The sequence below is a fragment of the Erpetoichthys calabaricus genome, chromosome 15, assembly GCF_900747795.2.
Source record: "Erpetoichthys calabaricus chromosome 15, fErpCal1.3, whole genome shotgun sequence".
NCBI classification, from domain to species: Eukaryota; Metazoa; Chordata; class Cladistia; order Polypteriformes; family Polypteridae; genus Erpetoichthys; species Erpetoichthys calabaricus.
In genome coordinates, this window is record NC_041408.2 from 30,374,204 (window position 1) to 30,401,703 (window position 27,500).

The window sequence follows — 27,500 nt, forward strand, 5'->3', positions numbered from 1 at the left end:
AGAAAACAAATCTCTTCTCTGCAAGTAATCTCTTTATTTATGGTAATCAGGTCTACGATATTGGTGTCATCAGCAAACCTATTGATGGAGATGGAGCTGTACGGCCACAGTCATGGATGAGTAAGGAATATAGCAAGGAAATCAATATACCCCCCTTTCAGTACCTGTGTTAAAGTTTTGTCAGTTATGAAGTCTAAAGTCCAGTTGCAGAAGAAGTAAGAGAGTATTTTTCCAGAGTATTTTCATGCATATATAATATATTTCCCATTGGGATTAATAAAGTATCTATCTATCTATCTATCTATCTATCTATCTATCTATCTATCTATCTATCTATCTATCTATCTATCTATCTATCTATCTGTCTATCTATCTATCTATCTATATAGTGACCTTAAGATAAGAGTATCGTAAACCTTAAATGATTTACTATATTTTTAAATGTGTCAAAAGTGTTGTTTTCAAATTTTCAACCACAAATGTCCCAGGAAAGCAAAAACGTCAAATTCATTAACGATAATATTGTTGTTAACTGTTCTAAGTTTGTTAATGTACAACTGTTAATTGTTTGTTAAGACAGCCCTGCAATCTCACTAGAGAGAGTAGGTCTTTGTTACTCGTAACAAAGCAGAAAAGCTTGTTTTCTAGAATGATTGTGCCCCGTGGTTTTTACACCTCATCCACACCAATAGAGCAGTTTCTTTGTGAGAATAATTCCTCTCTGTAGTTCAGTTTGTATTCTTTGTTGCTCAGAATACACAATGCATTGTAAGCAAGCTTTTAGATAGATGACATCCCCCTATATTGAGGGTTAAGTACACTAATTATCATAGTTCTGAACAAGTACTTGTATTGAGAGCAGATGGTACTATCAAAAAGTATTCCTTCTAACTATGGGTGTGCAAATTGTGTATTTGGTTAATAAATCGGGTATTTGTTTTTGCATATTCTAAACACTGTTTGAACACAAGGTTTAAATGATTTCTATATAGTGTTGCCCAGAACGTTAATATTTTTTAATCAAATTGATTAAATTAGTCTGAGATATTTTATTTTACAGTTGTTAATTTCCCCAGTTCTATAAATCATCTCTTCAGTCCATTCATATATGAAGTATACACATCATAAAGACGTTTCCCAAAGAGCTAGTGGTTATTTTGTTACAACTGTGTGTTTACCAATAATTTCCTCTGTGGTCTGTCCAGCACATTCAGTATTTATTTACATAACATAGAATAGTATACTGATTGCTAATGTTGCCTTTGTTACATAAAAGATTTATCGATAATGTATTTTAAAATATATCTGACGCACAATCTTCTAGACAATAGATGTATTAAATGAACAATAAATGCACAAATATAATGCTTTTTATGTGAGAGAAAATGTCTGTATGTGGTATGTACATATCCAATTTGTCATTCATATGCCCTCTGTCTAGTAAGGTTTCAGTTATTCTGGCTTTAGTGTATAGTGTAAAAAAATCAGTCTAGGTACATGAGTAAGAAAGTAGTCCAAAGCAGTAAATAAACAGTTTAATTGTTAGGAATGGAGAATCATGTATGAGTATTATTAGTTCAGGGTAAAACTCCAAGAAACTACGCATCATGGCATGGAATGGTACAGATTGCAGAGCAAGCCAAGCATTGTACAGCTCTTCCTCTGTGAGAATGACGTGCAGACCATAGTTACACACATGGTCTTTTTGGGGTTAGTCTGGCAACATGGCTGACCACGAAAGAAAATCATGTCATCACATAGTTATTCCCAGAAGACATCAACCATTTAGTGTCATGCACTTTCGTGATTGAAAATTGTTTTGGATAGGCTTCCCATTAGACATTGTATGATGACTGCCAGATTGCCTATATGCATTTTTAAATTACACCTAAAACTGGAAAGACAACCCTCTATCGAAGGCAGTGACACCTGTATATTTTTTGTCTTCAGGTGGTAAAGTTTCATGAAAAGTGACATGACATTTGTCAACAACAGTCTAGCCAGGAAATAGTTTAAATGCTGTCAGCAATCGTGACTGGTTCATGGCATACTTAATGGATGCCATAATTTCAGTCTCAAAGTTAGTTGTCTGTCTGTGGTCCAAAGCATTAACTTGGCAGTACATTTCTGTATATTGTGGGAACCTTTGGTGTAAACTGTTACATCCTATCACACAATTTGACACTCCTTCTTTACTGTTGTTCCTGTGGACTTTCCAGATTCATCTGAATACATGCGAAAAATCAATTTTATCAGTTTTATTGTATATAATCTCTGTTTGTACAGCATACCATGTATGTTAAAGTATGTCTAGCTGACTACCCATCCTGACAAAGACATTAGATTTGTTTCCGCATCAAACTCACTTAATTGTTGGAAGATGTCACTGAACCATTCTTGGAGTACCATAGTGCATGTATAAGCTTCCTTAGATTACCTTTATTCAGCATTGTCCAGTTATTTCAATTTCATGTTAAACTTAAAACATGTTGAATCTAATATGTGTTTCAAACTTCCGCATGTTTGATTAAGAAGAATACAACTCAAGTCATTTATTATCATGTGTACATAAGACAGTAAGAATTTCATTGTACTATCAGAACAGTTGACAAACAGTACAACACCCATAAAAACAGATGCAATTAAATTAATACATAAAAAGTATAAATAGCATGCAACACATATATGTGTGTATTTGTGTATATTTAAACACATACAGTTTAGGTTACAATATTTGTTCTTAAGATTGACTGTTCAGATGCCTTTTGACTTATGGGGTATAAAGTATTCCAGAATCTACTGGTGTGAGTGCCAATGGCCGTATACTGTTCACCAGAAGAGAGAAATGAGAAATAGATAGATAGATAGATAGATAGATAGATAGATAGATAGATAGATAGATAGATAGATAGATAGATAGATAGATAGATAGATAGATAGATAGATAGATAGATAGATAGATACTTTAAATTCACATACTCCAGCAGCAAAAAATATTAAATTAAAGAGTAATAAAAAAATGCAGGTAAAAAACAGACAATAACTTGAATAATGTTCAACGTTTACCCCCTCTGGTGGAATTGAAGAGTCGCATAGTTTGGGGGAGGAATGATCTTCTCAGTCTGTCAGTGGAGCAGGACAGTGACAGCAGTCTGTCGCTGAAACTGCTCCTCTGTCTGGAGATGACACTGTTTAATGGATGTAGTGGATTCTCCATAATTGATAGGAGCCTCTTGAGTGCCCGTTGCTCTGCTATGGATGTCAAACCGTCCAGCTCCATGCCAACAATAGAGCCTGCCTTCCTCACCAGTTTGTCCAGACGTGAGGCGTCCTTCTTCTTAATGCTGCCTCCCCAGCACACCACTGCGTAGAAGAGGGCACTCGCCACAACCATCTGATAGAACATCTGCAGCATCTTACTGCAGATATTGAAGGATGCCAGTCTTCTAAGGAAGTACAGGCGGCTCTGTCCTTTCTTGCACAGAGAATCAGTATTGGCAGTCCAGTCCAATTTATCGTCCAGCTGCACTCCCAGGTATTTATAGGTCTGCACCCTCTGCACACAGTCACCTCTGATGATCACGGGGTCCATGAGGGGCCTGGGTCTCCTAAAATCCACCACCAGTTCCTTGGTTTTGCTGGTGTTCAGTTGTAGGTGGTTTAAGTCGTACCATTTAACAAAGTCCTTGATGAGGTTTCTATACTCCTCCTCCTGCCCACTCCTGATGCAGCCCATGATAGCAGTGTCGTCAGCAAACTTTTGCACGTGGCAGGACTCCGAGTTATATTGGAAGTCCGATGTATATAGGCTGAACAGGACCGGAGAAAGTACAGTCCCCTGCGGCGCTCCTGTGTTGCTGACCACAATGTCAGATCTGCAATTCCCGAGACGCACATACTGAGGTCTGTTTGTAAGATAGTCCACGATCCATGCCACCAGGTATGAATCTACTCCCATCTCTGTCAGCTTGTCCTTAAAAGGAGCAGAGGTTGGATGGTGTTGAAGCCGCTAGAGAAGTCTAGAAACATAATTCTTACAGCGCCACTGCCTCTGTCCAAGTGGGAGAGAGATCGATGTAGCATATAGATGATGGCATCTTCCGCTCCCACCTTCTCCTGGTATGCGAACTGCAGAGGGTCGAGGGCGTGTTGGACCTGTGGCCTCAGGTGGTGAAGCAGCAGCCGCTCCATGGTCTTCATCACATGTGATGTTAGAGCGACAGGCCGGAAGTCATTCAGCTCACCAGGACGTGATACCTTTGGGACTGGGGTGATGCAAGATGTTTTCCAAAGCCTCGGGACTTTCCCCTGTTCCAGGCTCAGAAATGCACCTGTGCAGGATGGCTGAGGTCTTTAATCACTCTGTTTCCCCTTCTGTGGCAGTGAGTGTTGTATGTGTCTTGAACAGAGAAGGCAGCTGAGTTCTGGTAATATTCTGTGCCACCTTCACCACCTTCTGGAGTGTTTTACAATCTTGAGCTGAGCAGGTTCTGATGGAACAGTCTCCACAGTGCTACTGTAGAAGTTTGTATGATCAGATGGAATAATTCAAGCTGTCGTTCTGATTAAGTAGAGGAGCTGGTGATCCTTTGTTGAATCGAGACAATGTGTTGTACCCACTTCAGTTATTCAGTGATAATGACTCCCAAGAAAATTAAAACACTTCACCCTCTCTACAGCATATCCTCTAATGTTGACGGAAGGGTGTTCTGCCATCTCCTTCCTGAACAGTTCTGTGGTTTTGCTGGTATTACGAGTGAGATTGTTGTCCTGGAGCAATTGAATCAGCAGGTATACCTCTTCTCTGTAAGCTATCTCATCGTAGTTACTGATCAGGTCTTTGAAGGTGCTGTTATCAGCAATTGTAATGATGGAGTTAGAGCTATGTCTGTATTTATAGTCATAGGTGAACAGGAAGTGAATGGATGGAGGTTATGTCAGTGAATTAACCTGTGTCTGTTTTGAGGGTCAGTGTGGAGGATGTGATGCTGCTAATATGCATGTGCTGAGGTCTGTTGATGTTGAACCTTCTAACCCAGTTGAAAAGTGTGGTGCAATTCCTAAACTGAGGAGCTTGATGGTCAGCTTTGATTGTACTACAGTGTTAAATGCTGACCTGTAGCCTATAAAACAAAAACTCTGGCATAAAAGTTTTTATTATCCAGATTTGCCAGGTTGGTAAGAAAGTGCAAGGGATATGATATCCTCCGTGGGCCAATGATGATGATATGCAGACTGGAAGTGATCATGACTATTTGGAATTTTCAGTTTCGTGTGTCCTGGCACTAGTGTCTCAAGTCACTTCATCACAACTGGAGTGATGCAGCAAATACAAATCTTTTCAGTAAAGCAAGGCAAAGCACATTAGCATGCAGGATATGCGAGTTATTTATATCATAATAATACAACTGCATTTTTTAGAAAATGATATAATGGTCATTAGAAAATTATTTTTATCTCTTTAGAAATTAAGTTTATGATCTCAAATCATTGACTTTGATCCTCACACTATGTGACCAGAACATGGTCATTAAAATCATTAAAAAAGAAGACCCCGTTAAAAGATCTAGCAGGGACAATTAAACTTAAAATAATTTATGGACACAGCATGTAGTTGTAGTAAAAGTAGCAGTATCAGTACCATCACATGTACTAAGTATGGTGAAATTCTTGCTTTGATGCACATTCTGGGAAGTCTATACCTATCACTAACAAGAGGTTTAACAAATATTTGGAATTTGCCTTCTCATGTAAATTAATATTTCTGGAAATGTTTTTTCTACTGTTGTTCAGTGGAAACATATGAAACCAATTCCATTTTAATGCAATAATTTTTTTCAAAAAACACATTTTTATGTATCATTGACATTTGTGAATGCATTTTTCGATCATTTATTTCATGACCTCTATTGTTATTTACACTTTCATTAACTTACTTGCAAGTTAATAGTTCTTTATTCTATTTCCAAATTCAATTACAATATGCAGGCACAGTGATAACATATTACTATCATATTTTATGATTAAAAAAATATATATTCAAGGTTATGTACTGTAAAATTGGCGGCACAATGGCGCAGTATTTCGCTTCCCGGGTCCTCCCTGCATGGAGTTTGCATGTTCTCCCTGTGTCTGCGTGGGTTTTCTGCGGGTACTCCAGTTTCCTCCCACAGTCCAAAGACATGCAGGTTAGGTGGATTGGCGATTCTAAATTGTCCCTAGTGCATGCTTGATGTGTGTGTGTGTGTGAGTGAGTGAGTGAGTGAGTGCCCTGCGGTGGGCTGGCACCCTGCCTGGGGTTTGTTTACTGCCTTGTGCCCTGTGTTGGTTGGGATTGGCTCCAGCAGACCCCCGTGACCCTTTAGTTTAGGATATAGCGTGTTGGATAATGGATGGATGGATGTGCTGTAAATTTCTTTACTGCTATTTTGAATATGGTTATTGATATTCTGAGTTTCAAGTCATCTGTGAAAATTCAGTTTTTGATTTAAATTGGTGTTTTTTTTTCTCTATGGTTTCAGGTGTATTTTGCCTTCTCACTTTCTGTGAATAATTATACATTTTTGATGATAAATTCCATCTCATTTTTCCCTTTGCCATTTCATTCAATACTTTAAATTTATTGCTCAACAAGCACATTATAAATAAATACAGCAAAGAGGCTAAGAATAGTAACTAAATTTAATTGTACATTGTGTGCCCTCAGAAAACATGAATAATTGATTTAAATTAAAACACCTCTCACAGGATTGTAGAATAAAATTAGATATATAGTTAGTTCTAACTTAAAGTGGTTCTATGTAGATTTCAGCCATACTCTGCTGTCCTGTTTTCAATGAAGAGAAGCAACCATTCAACATTCTGAATAATTTGTTGGAAGTTGAGTTCATATATTTGAAAAAAATAAAGAGTTTGAGTAATATGTTTTTTAAAAGTACAGGATAAAAATAAGTGCTTCATACTACATCAAAATGGAGTGGAAGTTGTTCATTACTCATTGGTACTCTTTTGTTCAATACTCATTTTGAAATGTAATTTTTATAATATTCAGTACGGTTCATATAAAACATTATATCAATTTTAATATAACATGATTTTTGCAAGAAGGGTATCGTATTATGTCATTATTGTTTTCTCAAGTTACATGGCCCCCATTCAAATTTGGTTTAAACTTTATAGCTTCATTTTTCTCTGCATAACTTTTTCTATAAATTACATTTTATTAGGAAATTAATTTAATAAATGTGTTTATACATGTTCTCATGATAGCAGCATTAAAGGTAATTAATCCTAGTTGTTTAATTGACTGGGGAAGACAACAATCACACAAATAAGTAAATTCCTAAATGCTACCATTTTGAATAGATGTACTGCAGGCAGTATTTGCTGTGATTGGCTTAAAATATCTGGATGGAGATGTAATGTTCATGCTACCTGGTCAAAGCTACTGATGCAAGTAACTAGTGCTATGAGAAGGAGTGGTACTGACTTTGTTAAGTCAACCTGTTATAAAACCAGAAAGGAGCTCCTTAATTTTGAGATTCACTTTTATTTTCTTGTGATATTGGGCTGTTTTTCTGCCCTTTTGCATTTATAGTCAATCATTGCAATGTATTAAATTGACACACAAAATATACAGTACAATAAGCATTACAGTAGCAAAAAAGGTAAATGTCCACCTTTCTGCCAGCATTTTTATAAACCATATATGCTAGATTCCTTTAATTCATATTGCGTTACTAATTGTTCCATCATTCAGTTATATTTAAAAATTTTATTTTTTCTTCCCACCTTTTAAGTTATGTCCTGCTATCTTTCAACACGTCTTCTAAAGTCCGACAAACACCTACATCATAATTTATTTGCTTTTTTGCTAGAGTTCTTTGAGTAAAGAGGGCAACATGTAGAGTTCACAAACCTAGTCGTATTATGAATACCCACATTTATTTCACGGATTTGATCTGATATGTTGACATAGTCTGTCTCGTTTGCTCCCTAGCTGCCGCCTTTTCTGCTTTTCTTGATTTATACTTTGATAATTGTGGTAAGTTTTTAGAATTTCTCCATTTTAAGTAACATTTGTATATACTGTAAATCAATTATAGTAATATCTTTGTTTAATATTTTATATGTGATGTAGTTGATATTCACGAGTCCTTTAGTAGAAATAACTTTAAAAATGAATGATTGTTACAGTGCACATACGATCATAATGCTGTTAGCTAAACCTCATGGTTGAATTATTGTCAAGTGTACTTATCTGACATCTCTTTCAGTATTTATTAACCCATGTGGCCTAAATCCATCCTTTAGATTATTTCTTTTGAATGTAATTTGTAGCATTATTTTATGTGTGGCCATTTGTAAGTAAACTCTATAAACAATATAAAATACTCTAAATGTGTGTGTGTGTTTCTGTCTGCGTTTGTGTGTGTGTGCATGTATATAAATCATGATTGCTTTGTAAAATACACTGTACATATGGACTATATATATATATATATAATATACACATGTATATATGTGTGTATATATGTGTATATACTGTATGTATGTATATATATATATATATATATATATATATATATATATATATATATATATATATATAATGTGTGTGTGTGTTTGTGTGTGTTTATAAATTTTGGACTATATTGACTATATTTATTTAAAATATGTAGTCAGTATACACTAAAATCTTAAAATGGTGTAAGAAGCTTAGTCCTTGAATGATTGTTTTATTCCTTCTCGATCCTGTTTACTCAAACAGTTCATGAAGGTCCCAAGTAAAAGCTCGGCCAGCTTCAATCTTTAATGCCCTTGCAATATTTCCTTTTTTTCCACTTTTCTTTACATATTCTATAGCTGGTGAATGGGGTACATTTCTGTAATCCTTGCCTCTGGACAGGCACAGAATTCTCTTTCTTTCTAAATGGCTAATAACAGTGTCTTGCTTCCTGTCAAGTGATGAAAGGCCAGAGCGATAATTTCCCTCTCCCACCTACAAATGCATGGTGTAATCAGACAGGCGACAAGCAATTTTTTAAAAACACCGATCATTGTAAGTAGGAGCATAAGAAATGAAACAAAATAAAAACCAGTGTTTCTTTACAACCAAATCTGTTTTTGCAAAGCTTTAAAATAAAAATTTAATTCTGCCCCGTTTGAAGTGTAATATGTTTTAATGTTTCAGCATTAATAGATTGACAGTTTTTGCTTTACCTTGTTTATTGTTAGATACACTGGTTGTTAATGGTGATTATTCTTCCTATAATTTTGTCTAAGGTCATTATTTTAATTGTTATCACAAATGTGCTATTCCACCCCTGTTACACTGTGCTGCATAAGAAACACGATACAGGACAACAACCTTCATTTCATTTCTTGTTCGAATTCCTTGTGGGTTTTTGTTTTTGAAAAGCAAACATAATATACTCAACTGGTATGCAAATTTAATTCTCCTTTAACCATATTATTAGGTAAGTGACTTTCCCCATCTCATTCGAATCTCAAAAATGTCCTCAATTTCTTAAGACCATTTTAGACATTCTTTTGGGCAGTAATTACCCTGGCAGCTACATGGACAGTTTCTCACATCCTGATTCACCTTCACTAATCCATGGCGTCATTTTTGGCTGAATGTAATGTCAGTCACTGCCATCTGCGGCAAGTACAAAAAGGACCCCCTAAAGACAGCCATTTTTATTTGTTTCTTAAGATCCAAAGGCTGTTGAAAGAACAATTGGATAAAGTTGAGATTTAGTAGAAGCTTGATTTTCTTGTTCCAGCGAAATGAAACTTTGGTCTTTTCTTTTCTCCTTTTTAAAATCTGCAAGGGGTTTGTAGTTGTGTCAATGCTGCAAGGGTGCCACTGCTGATCACTTTAATTACTGCGACTAAGGAGGATAAAATTAAAAGTAACGCCATTGAAGCAGCAGAAGGAAGCTTGCTGAGATGGCATCGAACTGTGAAATATAGTCAAAAAAATGGCATACAAATTTTTATGAGGTCAGAAAACAAGAAGAGCGTTTTGAGAATAGTTTTCTGTAATACTAGAGTATTTCAGTCTGTCTTCAGTTAATCAACCATCAAATTAAGGAACTGGTAAAACAGGTTATGTTAATAGTAGTAAGTTGCTCTGTCATCTATCTGATCCTTTATCATATTAGAAATGTGATATTTAAACCACTTTTCTGCATTTGACGCCAATCTTATTCAAAGGTTATTCCCCAAAGATGTGCATTTCTTAGAATTGTCCCTTAAAATTATTCAGTAAATGCAGTAACTCTTTTAGAATATTTTCACACATTTCAAGTTATTGCCAGCAAAAGCAAAACATACATTTTGTGAAAGTTTACACAAAGCTAATCAAACATACCAATTTTTTTTTATTTCTAGCCTTTTTTTTCCCTTTCTTATTACCTTAAAAATTTTAGTGGTTGAAGAAGGAGACGTTAGACACACATCTTTTTTTTTTTTTTTCTGCAGGGCTTGTTTTTTTATTCAAATTAGTGAATAAATATAAATCCAACTAAATACTTAACTTTTTTTTTTTATAACCATGTCTGATTTGCCACTGTTATTCCATGATAAAATTGCTTCCCATTCATAATCCTGTTACAGCTCAGCTTTTTTGCAGACCCGTTGCTATCAATTCCTTGTAATTTACAAGTTTGATTACTACTGTTTATTTCTTGATTTCTGCTGCCCAGCATTCTATCAGTTACATTTCACCTATAACCTTTATGGTCAGGAAGCAAATTAGCTTATTTGATCTATAGTTTAAAAGTACATGTATATGACTTAATAGCTATTAACCAATTTAATTAGAGAGAAATTCAGAATGCTTATTAAATTTTAAGGTTTTTTTCCCAATGTCTTCATATCTGAGCCATGTATGTGTGTATATACAGTATACAAACACATTTATGTATTTATTTATTTATTATATATTTATTATATATACTGTATATACATATATATTCAGCTCTCAACTGCATTTTTCCAAGTATGGTTTCTCTCTCACTCTCCCTCTCTCTCTCCCCTTATTTTCTGCCGTTAAGTAGCACTGAAATCCAGCTGTTATTATAGCTTCTAAAATCCTTATCCCAGTTTAAATGTATAAAGCCTTGCCTTTCGAGATTTAATGAATTGTGAACAAGTGTGTTTAGGTGAGCTTAATTCTAACTACTGTGTATCTTAGGGAAGTTAAGAGGTGAGAAAGCAAACACCACAAATTTGCCAGCCCCTGGGAGAGCTTTTCGGGGCTGGGAAGTGTGCGTATTTAGAGCTGGAACATGAGCAGAAAAGTAAATTGAACCAATCTGATAGGAAAACAAGAGTCGTGTCAGTCAGGCTCAGGATATTGTGCTTTGTCCATACACTTTGTTTACTGTAGGGTTTTATACGTTGTAACCTGCCCGCATGCTCTGTAAATGGGTCTAAATCTCAGTGCCTGAGGATTGAATTACAGAACACCTCTGGGCTAATGGTTATAAACACAGTTCCATTAGGGTTGTTCTGCCACTCATTCATTTGCATTTTCCTATTGTTCTTTGGAACAATTGCTACAAACAAATAATTTACATAGAAATGAGTAAAATGTACCTAATTAGTATTTTGTGATTGCTTTGTTAATGGCTACTTAAGTGAATTGTGCTGGTTCCAAACTACTGTTAAACATTCTCCAAAGTGCAATTTGGAGGTTTGTATTTAAGGTAGCCAGCGTCCATTTTTTTCACTTTCAAGGTGGAATGTTAAATGCTGAAAGCCAGGCTGTGTTAAATGTTTCATATATGAAAAGTATTTATTCAAGAAAAACAAATGTATTAATAACAGATGTTTACTTTATATCCAGCTCAGGTTGGTGGTCTACCAAAATTCTGTTTTTAAACAAAATAAAAATCCTTTAAAAAAAAAAGTAACTTGCTTTTATGTAAATACACTATATGGTTATATTTAGTGAATTTAGTGTATATATTATTTTCTTGTCTTGATGTATCACGTAATACTTATCTCTGTTGGCCTCTAATGCTGATAACATCTCGTCTGCAGCAAAAGGCGGAACTGCAGTGGTACAACCAGTGATTTAAGCAATCATCAATAATCTTTTCACTAAGGATGAACATCATATATATTTATGAGTAAAAAAAGAACATTTTTCCAGGGGCAGTATGTGTAACTAAAAATCTAATTTCAGCTACTGCAGCATCTACAGTGTTTTTACATTAGCCCTGGGATTGACAAGCATCTGTCATTTGCAGACATCCTGAATTTTCATTGTTAAGTGCTTTATGCCTGAAATTCATATACACTACTGTTATTTGTAATTTTTTTTTTAACTTAAATCTGATTGGGCTTAAAATATAATTATTGTAATTGTGTATAAATAAATGTTTTAATAGGAAGTATTAATATATAAAAAATTTTAAACTTCTTCAAATTTACTTTTTATAAAAGTATCATTTTTAAAGCATTTTATTGTTATATTTTATTAGTGTATATTTTTAAACCTTTGAATATATTTACAGATTATTTTAATAAGTTTAATATGGTATTTATCCTTGCAGTGGTCTCTGGGCTTCTGAAAGTTTATATAATTTGTTGGTAAATAAATGGTGCATATTTTTATTTATTTAAATGTTGGAGTATGTATGTGACTTCATAAATATATATATATATATATATATATATATATATATATATATATATATACACATACACACACACATATATATATGAAAATCTTTTAATTCTGTAACAGAGTTTTAACAAAATTAACTGAAAACATCTCTATAGTTAAAAAATAGATAAGGCAGCCTGTAGGTCGTGTTCTTTTTTTTTTATTGCAAAAAATAATTTTCTCTGCAGTGCAATTTTTACTACTTCAGATTCTGCTCCAGTACCTACTGACAGCTTTAATTGAATTATGCTTTTGAAAGATTTTTTTCCCCAATTCCAACTATTATGCCTGCTCAGTGGAGGTGAATATGTATATGTTCTTACTTTGATAATTACGTATATATTTAGTAAGAAATATTTTGGGATTTTGAGTATGCCCTGTTAAAATGAGACAGGTTTACAAAAAATGTGACATTTTTGCTCATAGCAGAATGGGCTTAATGGCATTCTGGAATGAGGCCTACTTACATTTACTTACATTTTGCATTAATTGTGATTGTTCTATCATTCTTAATTATTAAATAACGTGTAATTATAGGATAACGATTATTTGCATTTTGTTTTAAAAGCAATATAGTTGTTAGTTTAACGTTTGATTATTAGACCATTGTTATTCAGTATAAGTCACACACAAAAAATATTGTTAAACATTATTTATTACAGAATTGGTCTCAATATTTCTTTCTGATCTGTGTTGCTTTAAAATAAGGTATATGATAGGGTCTGATATAAAGTGGTATATTTACTGTGTGGTCTTCAGCTCCATGCTGTAAACTAGGCGCTATCGTGATCATCAGATTGGGAACGAAATGGCATTTCTGTCAATTACTGAGATGGCAACTGTTCAATATATTTCCTAGCAGCAAGATGAAGAGCGACGTCGTCAGCTGAGGGAAAGGGCCCGTCAGTTAATAGCAGAGGCTCGATCTGGTGTGAAGATGTCAGAACTTCCCAGCTACAATGAAATGGCTGCAGAAAAGTTGAAGGAAAGGTCAAAGACATCTGGAGGTGAGTGTTTTTGAGGGGGAGTTGAGGGGGAGTGGCAGCCAGCGGCATTACCAAAGCAAATCTTAGGGAAAAAAAAAAATAATACAGTGCCAAGGTCATGATTACCAAGCTGTCTGTTGCATAAATTCCCAGTGAAACAGCTGCAGCTTTGGCATTTGGTTGCATCCCAGTGCACAACTAAAGTGTTGTGAAGCAGCACCCTGCCCCTTTAAAATGATCTGTGCAGCACTGAAACATTTTAGGGATGCAGCCCACAGGCTCACTTCATTGTTTATTAGTTAGTCATAATTATTATGATATAAACTAAACTTAGCAATAATATACATTCATCACAACAATTGTGATTAATAAGATAATGAAGTGGGACTCTGGGCTTCATCTCTAACATTTAAATAAAGCAGTGATGAAAGTTTAGAAATAAGCTGAGTCCTGACCTTTTAAACAGATTTATGTTAAAAGTTTCATTATAATGTGCTAGCTTTATCCATAGCTTGATGTTTTTGGTAAGACAATGATTAACAGAAATTTTAAAACAAACAACATAATTGAAACAGTTTATTGGAATATAGACTTTATTGAAAGTTTATGTCCTAGCAGTATTCCACTAATTGCACACCTCATTAAAAACCTACTTGTTACAAATGTGCAGTGTGCTTGATATACAAGACTTGCCGAGCAGAACGCATAATCCTAGCTATCTTTTCTTCCACTCAAAAAAAATCTTAATTCACAAAACATGTAGTAAAACAGATTCTAAAAGCAGTGGTCTTCTAGTGAACATCTATTTTTAAGATTTTCATGCTGCTTTTTTTGTTATGCAGCACAGAAAAAACTGATATTTTTGTGGTTTTGTATTCAAATATCCAACATTAGGTGCTGCTGCAGTACAAGAGTGTCATCTTGCTTACAAGATACTTGGTATCTACTTTAGGCACTTATATTTGTCCTTTTATTTGTTTCTGACGGTATTCATACTTAAAATAATGCACTGAATATGTTTTAAAACCTTTAGCTTTTTTCCTTTAAAAGACACAGTATAATGAAAAAATATCATACAGTATGAACCTATAATTAACAATGCTGGAAGTTTAAATTCCTATCCATCACTGTAACTGTTAGGTTTTCATTTGTGTCATGTATCCTCTTGGCTTTCACCGTATTTCTCAATGGTGTGCATTGCATGTTAGATACATGTGAAAGGGATGTGGGATTAAGGTAAATAAACAGTAGCAGTCGTAAATATTTAAAGTCATCAAAATCATTTTCAGGCAATGAATGCTTATGTTTAAAAGGTCTCAGAAGGAGAAACTATATAGATGTTGGATCAGTACTGTAATGCCAGCTTGTTTTGAGCTACTGTAACTCTGTTGCATGATCTCAAATTTATCTATAAACTAATCAACTAACAACTATTCTTGTTTGAAGTGCCTGTTTTTTGTTCCTGCAGATGGGGAGGAGGATGGCGGTTTTGGTGGTGGTGGTGGTGGTGATGATGATTTATTTAATAACGATGAGGAAAGTCCTGTCTGTTCCTGTACAGGGGACGAAGATGAACTTACTAACCTTAACACTGATCTTGTGTCTCTTGGTAATTGTAAAAGCACTTTAGCTGTTGATTGTTTCACTACTCAAATAGTATGCAATATAATTTGTTTAGTAAGACAATCTCAATTTGTTGACTTCTCATATCTGTTTCTTTTTATGATGTCAACTTTTTTGATGCCTTGCTTTGCTTTATACATCTGTCTTCTGTGACTGCTTCTTCATCAATCAAATTATTTACTGTGTGTGCATGTTCATAGTATTGGTTTTACTGGGTATTACCAGTACCTCTAAGGAAAGAAAAATGACAGCCTTATTTGAAATGTACATAAAATATTTTAAATAGAGCATTCATCATAATGTAAAATATGTGCTCAACAAGTAGAATATTTTTGGCACGATCTTCCAGTGCTCTACAATCTATATGGTCATGCAACTTTTCTGCATCTAATACATATTCCAATATATCTGTCACCCCCATTAATAAATGCCAGTATATAATGATCCCATTGATCAAAGTTGGCACAGGTATAGGAAAATCCCTTGATCATTGCTTGTGTGACAACTAAGCCATGTTAACTGAAGTGTATAGAAATATACGCGAAAATTGCTTAACATGGTTTCCTGGGCTTCTCTTGCCTTGATGCCAAAAAACAAAGAATTAACATAAAAATAAAACACACAATTAGGTATTTTGCCTTCTAATTGTTTTTTTTTTTTGTATACTTTTTTTAAGGTAAGAAACCCAACAAGACATTTTGTTTAATGTTCTGTGTTAGATGTAGTTGGTTGCAATTGACAGTCTTTGAAGGTATAAACTAAAGCACAGTTGACAAAAAAACATGAAATATCTTTTTACTTTCATTGTCCTTTGAAGCTAATCTGTGTATAATTTAACTTAAGCAAAGCCATGCATTGCTAGAATTTTTACCAAAGCAGAGAAGCATGTTTCATTTCTATTAAGCTACTTTACCACAATAGAGGATCCTTAATGTTAATCAAGAAGCACTTTCTTAAATAAGACAGAACAGCAAATGACTGATGTTTTCATTTAATTATAACATTGTTTCTGCCAATAATTTTAGAAAAAAGACATTTCACACTGTACTGTTTTTTTAATTATTATTGTCATATTTATGGACTAACACAGTAATTGTACAACTTCATTCACCCCATCATAATGGTCTTCAGCATCAATGTACAACAAGTTTGGTAATCGTTTCTACAGTCATATGTCAGCTGAATGTTTGCAGTAATAATTGCATTTTTAAATTCCTAAACTTCTCTTGGCTAAATTCAGATGTTAAAGTTTTTGGTTTTAAATGAGGCTGTTCGTATATTCGGTTTCTGTCAATTTTCCAGTACTTGAAACACATTCTATCTAATTTTTTTGTGAATGGCAGGTAATGCCAAAATTGTTTGCATCTTAGTTTCAGTAGAGCCCAATTGGACAATCCTTTTGCTTGCTTATAATATTTATTTAGTTTAGTTACATGTGACAGTTCTTATTAAAATTAACTAAGTCAGTTGGTTTATCATATTGAATATTTATGCCCTAGGTGGACAGAGCTGTAAATACATTGATCACAGACTCCGGAAGCCTCTGGACACTCGACTGCAGACAGCCAGTTCCAATTCAGCTGCCTCGGTACAAATAGCAATGAATGATGGCGTAATAAATGAAGAACTTAAGGTAATTATTATGTGATCTCTAGTGCTCCAAACCTTTCAGAAACATCATGGGTATTGAAGAGTATCACTGATGGAACAAAAGCAAATCAACTAGTGTTTACCTCTGTCATTGGCAGTTAATAAGGAATGCTGTTTTAAGTGTTAAGAGAGAAGAAATTTGAGAACACATAGATACTTTCTGGATTTTTCTTCAAAATATTTGCAAACAAGTGTACTGCCTGTAATAAAAGTTCATACATTTTCTTGTATTTTAAGTAGTACATTTAGAAAATTCTTTTAACTATATACAAGCGATTTCTTCTGTAAATCCAAGTGTACTTCATATCTCTTGTGTGCATTTTTGTATCCATTACATGTTGTTATTGGAGAGTAGCATTATCTGCACTCATCCATTTCATAAGCTGTGCACAGATAATGTGATTAAAATGGAACCTGAGACCAGTTTGTTATACCCTGCCCTGTCTTCTGTGAAAATGGATGAGTGCCACAAGATGCAATATTATAAAAGACCCCTTTAAAGAGTGCCTGGTCTATACCTCCAAGCTTTCCAGTCTGATACCATCAAGTCCCCTCCCCACTTCAGTAGGTGGGAACCCACATCCCTCTACCACCATCATTTAGCCTTTGATAAAAATGAAACCAGCAACTGCTCACTCCACATGCTAGTGACCTATTTAACTCTAATAGCCTTTGAGAACAAGCATTGCGAGAGCTTTCGCAGATTAGTTCCCAGCCATGCTAATGTATGTTATTTGTAAAAGATTGCATATTAATTATTGTACAACTTTTGTGAATTGTGTTTGTATACTTTGGTATTTGATTTGAGAAGCAGTTATTAAATAGTATATCAACTTACAGCAAGGAGACACCCAAAATATGTTCCTTAATGCCAATACATGGGTTACACTTATTAATTAAATGTCAAACAGAATTTTGGATAGAGTATTTCTGAATTGTTTACTATTTAGTTCTGTTCTAGATTTCATAAGTTGTTGCATTTCTTCAAAGTTGATATTGTTTTCTGAAGAAGAGTACACAATCAAGTCTTCTTAGATTGTGGTCTTTTTAATATTATAACTTGATCCTATAACTAGATTCTGTAATTATCTTTCAAAAAAAAATGTCACACTGTGGATGCTTCATTCGTTAATTATCATCACTCGATGATACAGATTACACTGGATGACCTGTACACATGCAAGGCCTATCCCAGCTGCATGCTATTTGGGGACCATGATGCTGACTGAAAGGATTTCCTTCCCTGAGATATATAAAGCTTTGATGTCCTAAAACAATGCCCTTCATTGCTTTCTGTTGTGCTGTTATGTCCTATAAGTTGGTGTTGAAAGTGATCTAGCAGAGGAGAACATTCAGTCCGCTGTCTTAAACAAAGAGGAGCCAGGTCACGTCTGATTTTACATTCAATTTAGCTTTCTGCAGTGGATTTGATGCAAGATGAAGCTGGCCTGAGTAAAACACAATGGGTTGCAAAAGCTAAATGAATTAGGCTGGTTTAGAGGAATGTGCTTTGTAAAGGAGCTGGAGTCCCTGGTCATAAAAAGGTTTCTGGAAATAGGATTTTCAGGGCTAATCACTCTGATATTTTAATGCGTTGCTGGGCTTAAAAATCTGGTGTATTTGTTATGTATACTAAATACTTCATCTTAAACTGCCAGACCTCTACTTACATCATTGACTGTGTCAGAAATCACTTTCCAAGATGTTTAAATTTACCCCCAATAACTGGGCATGTCATGCTCCTGTATCTTAAATGTGTGGCATCTGTTTCTTCAAAAACCACAGAGTCTGTCTCCAGGTTTGTTTTTTGTAAAACGCACTTAGGGCGTATTGTAAATGAGGCCTTCAGCATTTGCAAAGGAGGATAAACTGTTTAGTTCCCTTGAGGATTCAGTATCCCAGACCTCCTTGAGGCTAGAGAATAGACCATTAGAGATCTTCCTCATTACTGATTGTCTCAATGCAAAGAAAGGGTGCAGTCTTGGTAGCGTTTGATAACAAGTTTCAACATTCAGCAGGCTTAGTTATTAGTCATGCATCTTGGTCTTTGCCCATTTACTTTGAAAACAATTCATGAAAATAATAATAAAGAGTAAAATGCTATATTTGTTTTATGTTTGGTACCCATGGTATCTTCCTGTGCCATGCCCTGCAAATGTTGGGAGTGGATGATTTTTTTTTTGTTCCTGTGGGGATGTTAGCATTTGATTACAATTTTGCTTGTGATTTTCCCCAATGTTAGCATAGATAAAATTATGTTTTGTTACTAAAGTGTGCTTTTGCTGCCTTTAAACACCATTTTCCCTACAAAGTACTGTTTTAATTGTTCCTAGCAGTTAGCTTTTCTTTGGCTGTTTTGCCTTATAAAGAGAAACTTGCCTTTCCTGTTTGACCAGCAAGATACACTCAAGAATGTTGGCAAAGTTATAGTAAGCCACAGAGCAAGCGGCATGTTTAGATCACAGACACAGGTCACTGAGTTATGTATGCTATTCATTTATTTGATGAGGCAAAGGTGTAGATAGAGGGCTTGCAGCACTAGTAGTTCATTCTTACCAATTAGATGCATCACTGCTGTCCCCTGAACATTTTCTCTTTTAAATGAAATTTAAATGACAAAAACATTTCTTAACAACACAGAATGCCTTTTGGCAAAATAAAAAGAAATATTTATAATGAAAGCTCAAGTCTTTTTGTCAGCAGGTCATTTTTTAAGGCATGTATATGTAGGTTTATTTTCACAAAATGATTAATACATTTGTGTCAGTCATATCCAAGAAAAAAAATATCTTGTTCTAACAAATAATTTTTAAATGGCAATTATATAAGTGTTTTGAGCTAAATTGGCTTACTTGCAATTTGAATATTAATAGCTGTTAGCGTTCAAGTTCTGTGAAGAGGATCTTTTCATAATATTCAGTAGGAAGAATTGTTTTTAGTCAAATTGCTGAATTATCTTTTATGACAACTACGTTTTTCCCAACACCAAGAGCTGGAACATGTACTCTAATTGTGAACTTGTTTATGTGGTTGTTAATAGTGGTAAAATGTTATTCACAACAGTTATTTCCACTTGGCTTGATCACACAGTATGTCATGAGAAAGGCATGCTGTGTAGTTTTACATATGCATACTTCTGAAAACAACAACATTACTAATGTGCATAATTTGAATAAATTACAGAAGATTTGTTGAAGCTTTGTTTGTTAATTTTGATTAAAATTAATTGTATATGTGCAGGATGATACAGGAACTGTGGTTTCAGTGCTGCTTCCTCAAATATCCACGAGTATGAGTTTGACTTCTGTCACGGTCTTTGTTCCTAAGACATTTGCACAGTCTGATGGAGTTTTTTTGGTTACTCCAATTGCCCTCAGTATTCCAAATGGATTCATGATAGGTTAACTGGCATCCTAAAACTTTTGTATGGTGTAATTGCAAACCATTGTGTCCGGTGTTGATTGGCTTACCAGCATGGATGGATTCCTTTCCTGTTCCCAGTGCTGCAAAAATTGGGTCTAGTTTCACAAGACTAGTGAAAAAAATCAGATTCAAAACATGCATGGGTGAAGCTAAACATTTTATGAAGACTTTTTGGTGTAAAGTACTAAATTTAAAAGTGCATTATCTTAGTGATGATCAATTCATTTTTAAAAGCAGTTCTCTTGTCACTTGTAGGCAGTAAAAAGACAAAGCAACATCCACATTTTAGTAAACCACACTAGATCTAAAGATCTTACATCTGTCATCATCTTTTAGGATGTTATGGAATCTCTACTTTTCCCACCTAGCCTAATGCAAGCTTGTAATTGATTTGTGTTTCTTTATATTTGACACAGTAAAACTGTATTTTAAACACTGAAAGATCACATATTTTGAAGAAAACTTCTCTGTGTGTATGACCTAATTTAGAACAAAATGCAGCTGTTGTCCCTTTAATGTAGAGACACATAGTACCCAGCTGTTTATTTCAGTTTATTTCATGGATTAAAATTATTTTAAATGTGAGACTGTTAAAAAAAAAAAAAAAAATGCTCAAAACTCTTAACAGCTTAAAATACAGTATATAATGTCATATTTAAAATCAAATCATGAATTTTGACTATTTTTTTTTTTTTGACATGACAAGATATGTTTGTCCATTTGTTGGTTTGCAAAACTTGTTGGTCAAGTAAATAGTTACTAAACTGCATAAGCAACAGCACTGCATACTTCCATGACATTTGTATACATCTCTGTTTTTCCATTTGCATGCAAAAGTTGTGAATTCAAATATAGCATACTCCTTCACTCAGTAAATAAAAGGTGTTCCTTTTTATTTCTAAAAAAATTTACTGAGCCCATCTTTCTGCCTGGTGGTGCATAGAACTATTTAATGAGGGGGAGCTGAAGAGTGCAGTGAGACAAATCCTCAATGCCTCAGTTTTCAAGTTTGTGATTTTTTTTTTTTTTTTTATAAAAGGAATTTGAATGTTGTTGACTTGATTGATTCTTTGAAACTTTGACTTTCAGTATTTTATCTTATAACAACACTCTCCAGTACCTGCCATCAGATGCACAAATAGGTTTTGTGTATTGTAAATTTTGTTGTAAACAGTTAAAATTGTTTAATCTGTTCACTTGCCTTTGTCACTCTTGCATTTATAAATGTATTGAAGACATTCAACCCTAATACTGTGTATGTAGCCCCTGTTGGGATAATTATAGCAGTGGATGCTGGAAACCAGCTTTTGCATTTCTTACAACAGGTCTGTATCGTAATGAAATGTTACATTCTCAGCACGTAGCCAAATTGGAAATGCCAGTTAACCTTATATGCACCCTTTTAAAATGTGTTATGGAAGCTGAAATACCAAGAGGTAGCACATGCAGAGGAGAACTTGCATACTCAAACCCAGGCTTAAAATGTAGAGTGGCAACAACATTTATCCCTATACCGCCATTGTAACTTTAACAACTTTTTTATATTCAATGTCGATTTATTTAGCCTTAAAAGAATTACATAGTATTTTGGTCAGGGCTGTTGAATCAGTACACAAAACCTTCAACTCTTGCTCCGACTCCTCAATTTATGGTAGCACCAACTCCGACACCTCTGCTTGCAATTAAACAAATATATTTACTATGTTGATTGAAAGCATTCAAGATACAAAACACTTTATCACTGCCAGCTTGAATCATCGGCCTACATCTTAGCACTCTAACCTGTTAAACTTCGGTTTTAAAGAATGTAGCAATGTTGTTGTGGCTTACAAATGCTGAATGACATTAAACATAGGACTGAACTTGCAAAATTAAGAAAGAAGCTTTGTTTTTATCAAAAGTCTAGACGAAAAAATAGTTTAATTGAATTGGTATATGTGAAGTTGGAAATTTTAACAAATTATATTATAATTTACATGTATTTAATGTAAAGATACAAAAACCCAGTAAGTCTTGGTCATGTTTTGGACCAAATAGAAGTATAAATGCTGTTGACACCATTTTCACTAGAAACGGAATAAACACATACTTTTAGCTTTTGCTCACATGAAGATTAGCTAAATCTTTCAAAAGTGCTTACTGAAGAATATAAAAACTTGTCATAAAATGTTTAGTATTACTTTTGGTTGAAATTAATATGATACCCTTTCGCTATTTTAGACTTGGATTTCAAATTTAAGAAAGGCTGATGAAAGTGCATATCCAATCTACAGCCTTTTTACAATGTTAAAAAAAAAAACATCGCTAGTTACAATATGGTAGTCTTGCTTGCCCAGGCAAATTAATGGACTGCTATCCTTCTCATGGGTTTTTGAAAGTTTTAAATAAATAACCTGAGGATCTAAATCCAGACTATTTGTCACTGGCATTCAGGGTTGATCAGTGACCATTTACCAAAGTTGCCCCCCATGCACATTGCTATAGTTGCAATGACTTTTTATAGTTTTTTTTTCCTTACAAGTCATTATTAGTTTCTCTTACATAATTAAACACTTAATTTCTAAACAAAGATTTTATTATTTGTAACTGGTAATCATTTTTTGTGGACAGTGCAGTGCTAACCATACCTTATAACTCTTGCTTGTAGCTAAGTCATTTTATGTTGCACTGGGAATGTTTTTCTAATCTATTTTTAGAGCTAGTATTGTTTTTATTTTTTTCTTGCTTTCTTGTAAAACTGTTTTTGGCAGCTTTGATAGTTGATTGACAGCAGTCATAGAGTTTCAGTTCCTTTGGACAGCTCAGTAATTTAGTAATTTGAAACTGTTAGGATGATGCACTGTAGCTGCACTTTATCTCTCAAGGCTTTCTCTCACTAACAGTTGAGTGCTTCAGGTCACAACTCACTTCTGTTTTTCTGTTTTATGTATAAATTGCCCTTCTTGTTTTCTGTTCTAGAGCACAGCAGAAGAAGTTCGAATGGAAAGGCTCCGTAAAGCTAGTGAACGGTTGTTAAGTCCTATGGTGTTCAGCAAAGACTCTACAGTGAGAATAACACGACTTCAATCTTTTAGTCAATATGTAGAGAGTAGACCTGGTAAGAGAATATTTCAGTCAGTTTGATAATATTTGTCTCATACTGATGTTCATTATGCTCGACAGCTTAAGTTATTTCAGTATTTGTTTATAATTGGGTATAACTGTACACAGTGCATATGTATTGGTAGTGTTGCAATAGATGTACACACTTTACCTTTTTTCTGTGCATAGAATTTCACATATGTTTGGCCAGTGAATCCAATGAACTCTTAAAACTGTTCTGCAATTATTAAAATTCCTGGTAGCATGGTAGCATATTGTTTAGTGTTGCTGCTTCACTGATTCAGCATTCTGGGCTCAAATCATACATCTGGTCATTGCCCATGTGGAGTTACACATTCATGCCACATCATTTAGATTAATTGGCAATTCAGAATTTGCTACTCTGTGAGTGAGAAAGTTGTCAGTATTTTAATTATTTTATGTTTGGCAACAAATAAGACCAGAATATGTTGTAAATGTTCACATTAATGTTTTTCAAATTAAAGTACAGGCAGGTTAAGTTACCTGCTCAGGGTCATAAAGTAATTTGGATGCTGAGATTGAACTGGAAATCTTGTTAACTTTAATGACTAATGCCCTATTTACTATTGCCCCATTGTCTGCCATGATGGTTCTTCAGCTTCCAATAAATGGGATGCCAAATCATATGATCTAATTGGCAATAAGGAATGTTGAATTTATGTGAAAGCCATTTAAGCAATCATCAAAAGAATAATTTTGCTTTATACAAGTTTTCTAGAAGTCAAGGTGTTGCCATTTTGCCTTATTGAAAAAAAATTCCAGTGTTTAAAATATTCTATAAAATGTAAAGTTTACATTTTGTAGCATACAAGGTTGAATTTACAGCTCGTTATACAGCTTGTAATGAAAGGCATATGTATTATAGATATGAGAACTTCTGATAAAAAAAAAGGTGCCAACAGTATCACCAGTGAGATGAATCTTTGACAGCCTAAATGAGCTTCATATCCAAACTATCCAAATGTTTCATAAAGCTCTCAAAGCAGCAGATAATGCATGCATTGATGGTTTTTAATTATTTCCACTATGAATGTCTTGAAACGCCATTCGCAAGGTGGTAAAATTCTCTTTCTTTTTTCTCCACTCTTTCGAGAATCTGTCAAGAGTGGCCTCTGTTGGAGGAGGCAAACATGACACAACAAACTGATCAGATGAATTATTGATGCATAAGTGCTATAACTCTTCTTCAATGCTGACTCTACTACATTCTGCCTCTACTATAAAACCAGCTTTTCTGCCAATTCTGAAAGGCTTATCATAAACTGCTTTAGTAGTATCAGTATGTTTTATATTGCATTTTTAAACTTCTTGTTGCCATTTCTTTTCCAAGTATAGCTTGAAATTAGTAGAGATTTGTATTTTAGTTAAGCACATAGGTAAATAGTGTATTAGGATATTTAAATCTCAATTCATATGCTTTTGTTTGTTTAATTCTTTTCATTTGTATGCCTGTTGTAATGCTGAATTGCATTTTGAAAGCATTTTGATTAACAGTGATATTCAGATTTGTGACCTTTTTAAATGTAAAAGGCATGTGTAGGCTGCAGCAGTGATCCTCCGAGCCAGTCAATAGTAACCCGGTGTTGTGTAACTGTGTTCAGCTGGTAGCCCCAGCAGGCAGCAAGAAGCCAAAGGCATTTTATGTTTCAGTGAACAGTAAATTAGTAGTTCAGGCACCCTTTGGTTGAGAAGTAAGGGATGTGGCAAAACCTGCCTAAACCTTAAATTAACTTGTGAACATCGTTACATCCTATCATTAACATTTGTTGGAATCTAATTTGAAAATGAATGCTTCATCTAATAATTGTATTAATTTTATTGACAGAAGTTAATGGGAAAGTGGCATTATGGACACAAGGCCATATTGGAAATGCTTGATGGCCAGTAGTTTAACCATAAAATAATAACCCAATCATAAGTGTTTGAATATTTATAATTTATCCAGAATTTTAGTTTTTTTAATGAATTGGTTACTTTATACATAATAATAAAATAAGTTTTAAATAGCAGAATGTTTATCACTGAATATTTTCTGAATACACCATTCATTCCTGCCACCTTCAACTCCTTCTACTGGTGTTTTTGAAAAGTTATTATTTTGACCAAGTCACTTGTTACATGGTATGTTAACATTACACTTCATCTGAAAAGAAAAAAAGGTAAAGTCTGACATGTGTGCACAGTTTTTTTCAGTGACATTCAAAGCACTTGTACTTTACTACTTAATGCTTATATTGTGAATGAATTTTGACAAAGCTACACTCTTTGTGATTTTCTGTGTCAATGGTAAGAAATCACTGGGTTAGATTATCCTAAGTTATCCAATCTTTGTTTTGACTTGGTGTTGGCATACTCCTGGAAAGAATTCAATTTAAGGAAAAATTAATATTTTTCTTTATAACAAAATACAAAAATAATTTTGTTTTCCCTCCTTTAATTAAATGTTGAAGATGCTAGAGTCATAGAAGAATTGCTTGCATGTTTGTAATTTGTTACACTCATATACATTTATTTACTGTATATCAGTTGCTTTCTACTTTTAATTACACAAGTATACTTGCATCAAGACATCAAAAATATGTATTAATTAGTTCTCCTATCTTAAATTACTGTGCATATCTTTCCAATTAGACAAAGCAATCTAATGTTTTCATAATGTTTCATTTCATGTCCTTGAGTTCTGAAAATTTCAAACTTGTTTAAATAATAGTATCCTTAAAGTGAGGTGATTTGTTTCATCCTTTTAACAGTAATTATATACATACACTTATTTACATTTATCAAGTTTTGGACTTTCAGTTGACAGTGTGACATCTGTCTATGTGTCATCATGTTCTGCTTCAGATTTGTCCCTGATGTAATGATTTGTTAAATTTTATAATAAGTCAGTAATTGAGTTATTGTGGTTAAAAAAAGCCAGCTGCATTGTACTTAAAGATTGCTGTTATAAGACTCCATGTGACATTAATTAAGGAGTGAACTTGATGCTTTTAAGAACTCTTGATCCATTATATTCATTTTCCTGTTTCTTTAGTGATAGTATGTTGTTCAATACTTCATTTTGGCATTATGATGCATTTTATTATTCATTTTTAAGCACACATATTATAGCATATATATAGGCACAAATATATAGACATGTATAATATCACACACTAAAATGAAATATTTTACAGACTGAATTTTCCATTTTGAGGAGCTATTCTGTTTTTGTATTAAGAATTATGAAAGAAATTTTTTGCATTTTAACAGATGGCTTCTAAATGAATGTTGCATTTTAACTTTAGCGAAATTGATTAATGCTGTATAAACTTATTTAGTCAGGACTAATCCAAAGACTTTGTGTTTTATGGGAAATAAGGATTTCTGTATAGATGACATAGCTTGCTTCTGTTTGGGCCATCTTTTTAAAAGCAGAAGGTGTGAATTCATAATGAAGTCATTTATAATATCTTATTTTATTTCCCTCCTTTTTCAGAGGTAAAAAAGCAAAGATCAGTACAAGAAGATTCAAAGAAGGCAAATGAGGAGAGGCTAGCAATAGCTGAAACTGAGCGGAAGCCATCTGAAGATGAAGTACTTAATGCATATTTAATTTTTTTTTTCAAGATTGCTGATAAATCCTTTCCATATATGGAGCCATGCTTTTTACAAAAATAGGAGAGAGAGAGAGACGTTGAGGTTTTTATGATGTCAATCTCCAATGTATTCAAAGCCTAAGAGGAGTGCACATCTGAATTAGTCTGCAGTGCAGTGATAATTGTCAGATAAAAAAAGAAAAAAAGGATATTTTTTAAATGTAAGAATTGCACAGCCAGAGTTTCCTTGAGACATTTCTATCTGGGCACTTCCCATAAAGAGATTCCAGTATTGATCTAGCCGGATGATTTTAATTATTACAATGGCAGATACTGGAAAGCTGCAGTTAGTGGAAAGAAGTCACAGGAGACCTGCTAGAATTTTTCAGCCAACCCATTTTGTTGGCTTGGGTTAATGGGTGTTCAACCTTTCCA

The 27,500-nt window shown here is 34.1% G+C and overlaps 1 protein-coding gene across 1 annotated transcript in view; it reads left to right on the plus strand.

Annotated features, from left to right (window-relative positions):
* The window catches only part of ehbp1 (EH domain binding protein 1), a 508,893-nt gene that overhangs the window by 454,556 nt on the left and 26,837 nt on the right, over window positions 1-27,500 (plus strand). Inside the window, 4 exon segments of the mRNA XM_051919668.1 lie at window positions 13,542-13,689; window positions 16,791-16,924; window positions 23,323-23,461; window positions 26,966-27,063. Coding sequence (XP_051775628.1) covers window positions 13,542-13,689; window positions 16,791-16,924; window positions 23,323-23,461; window positions 26,966-27,063 — 519 coding nt within the window.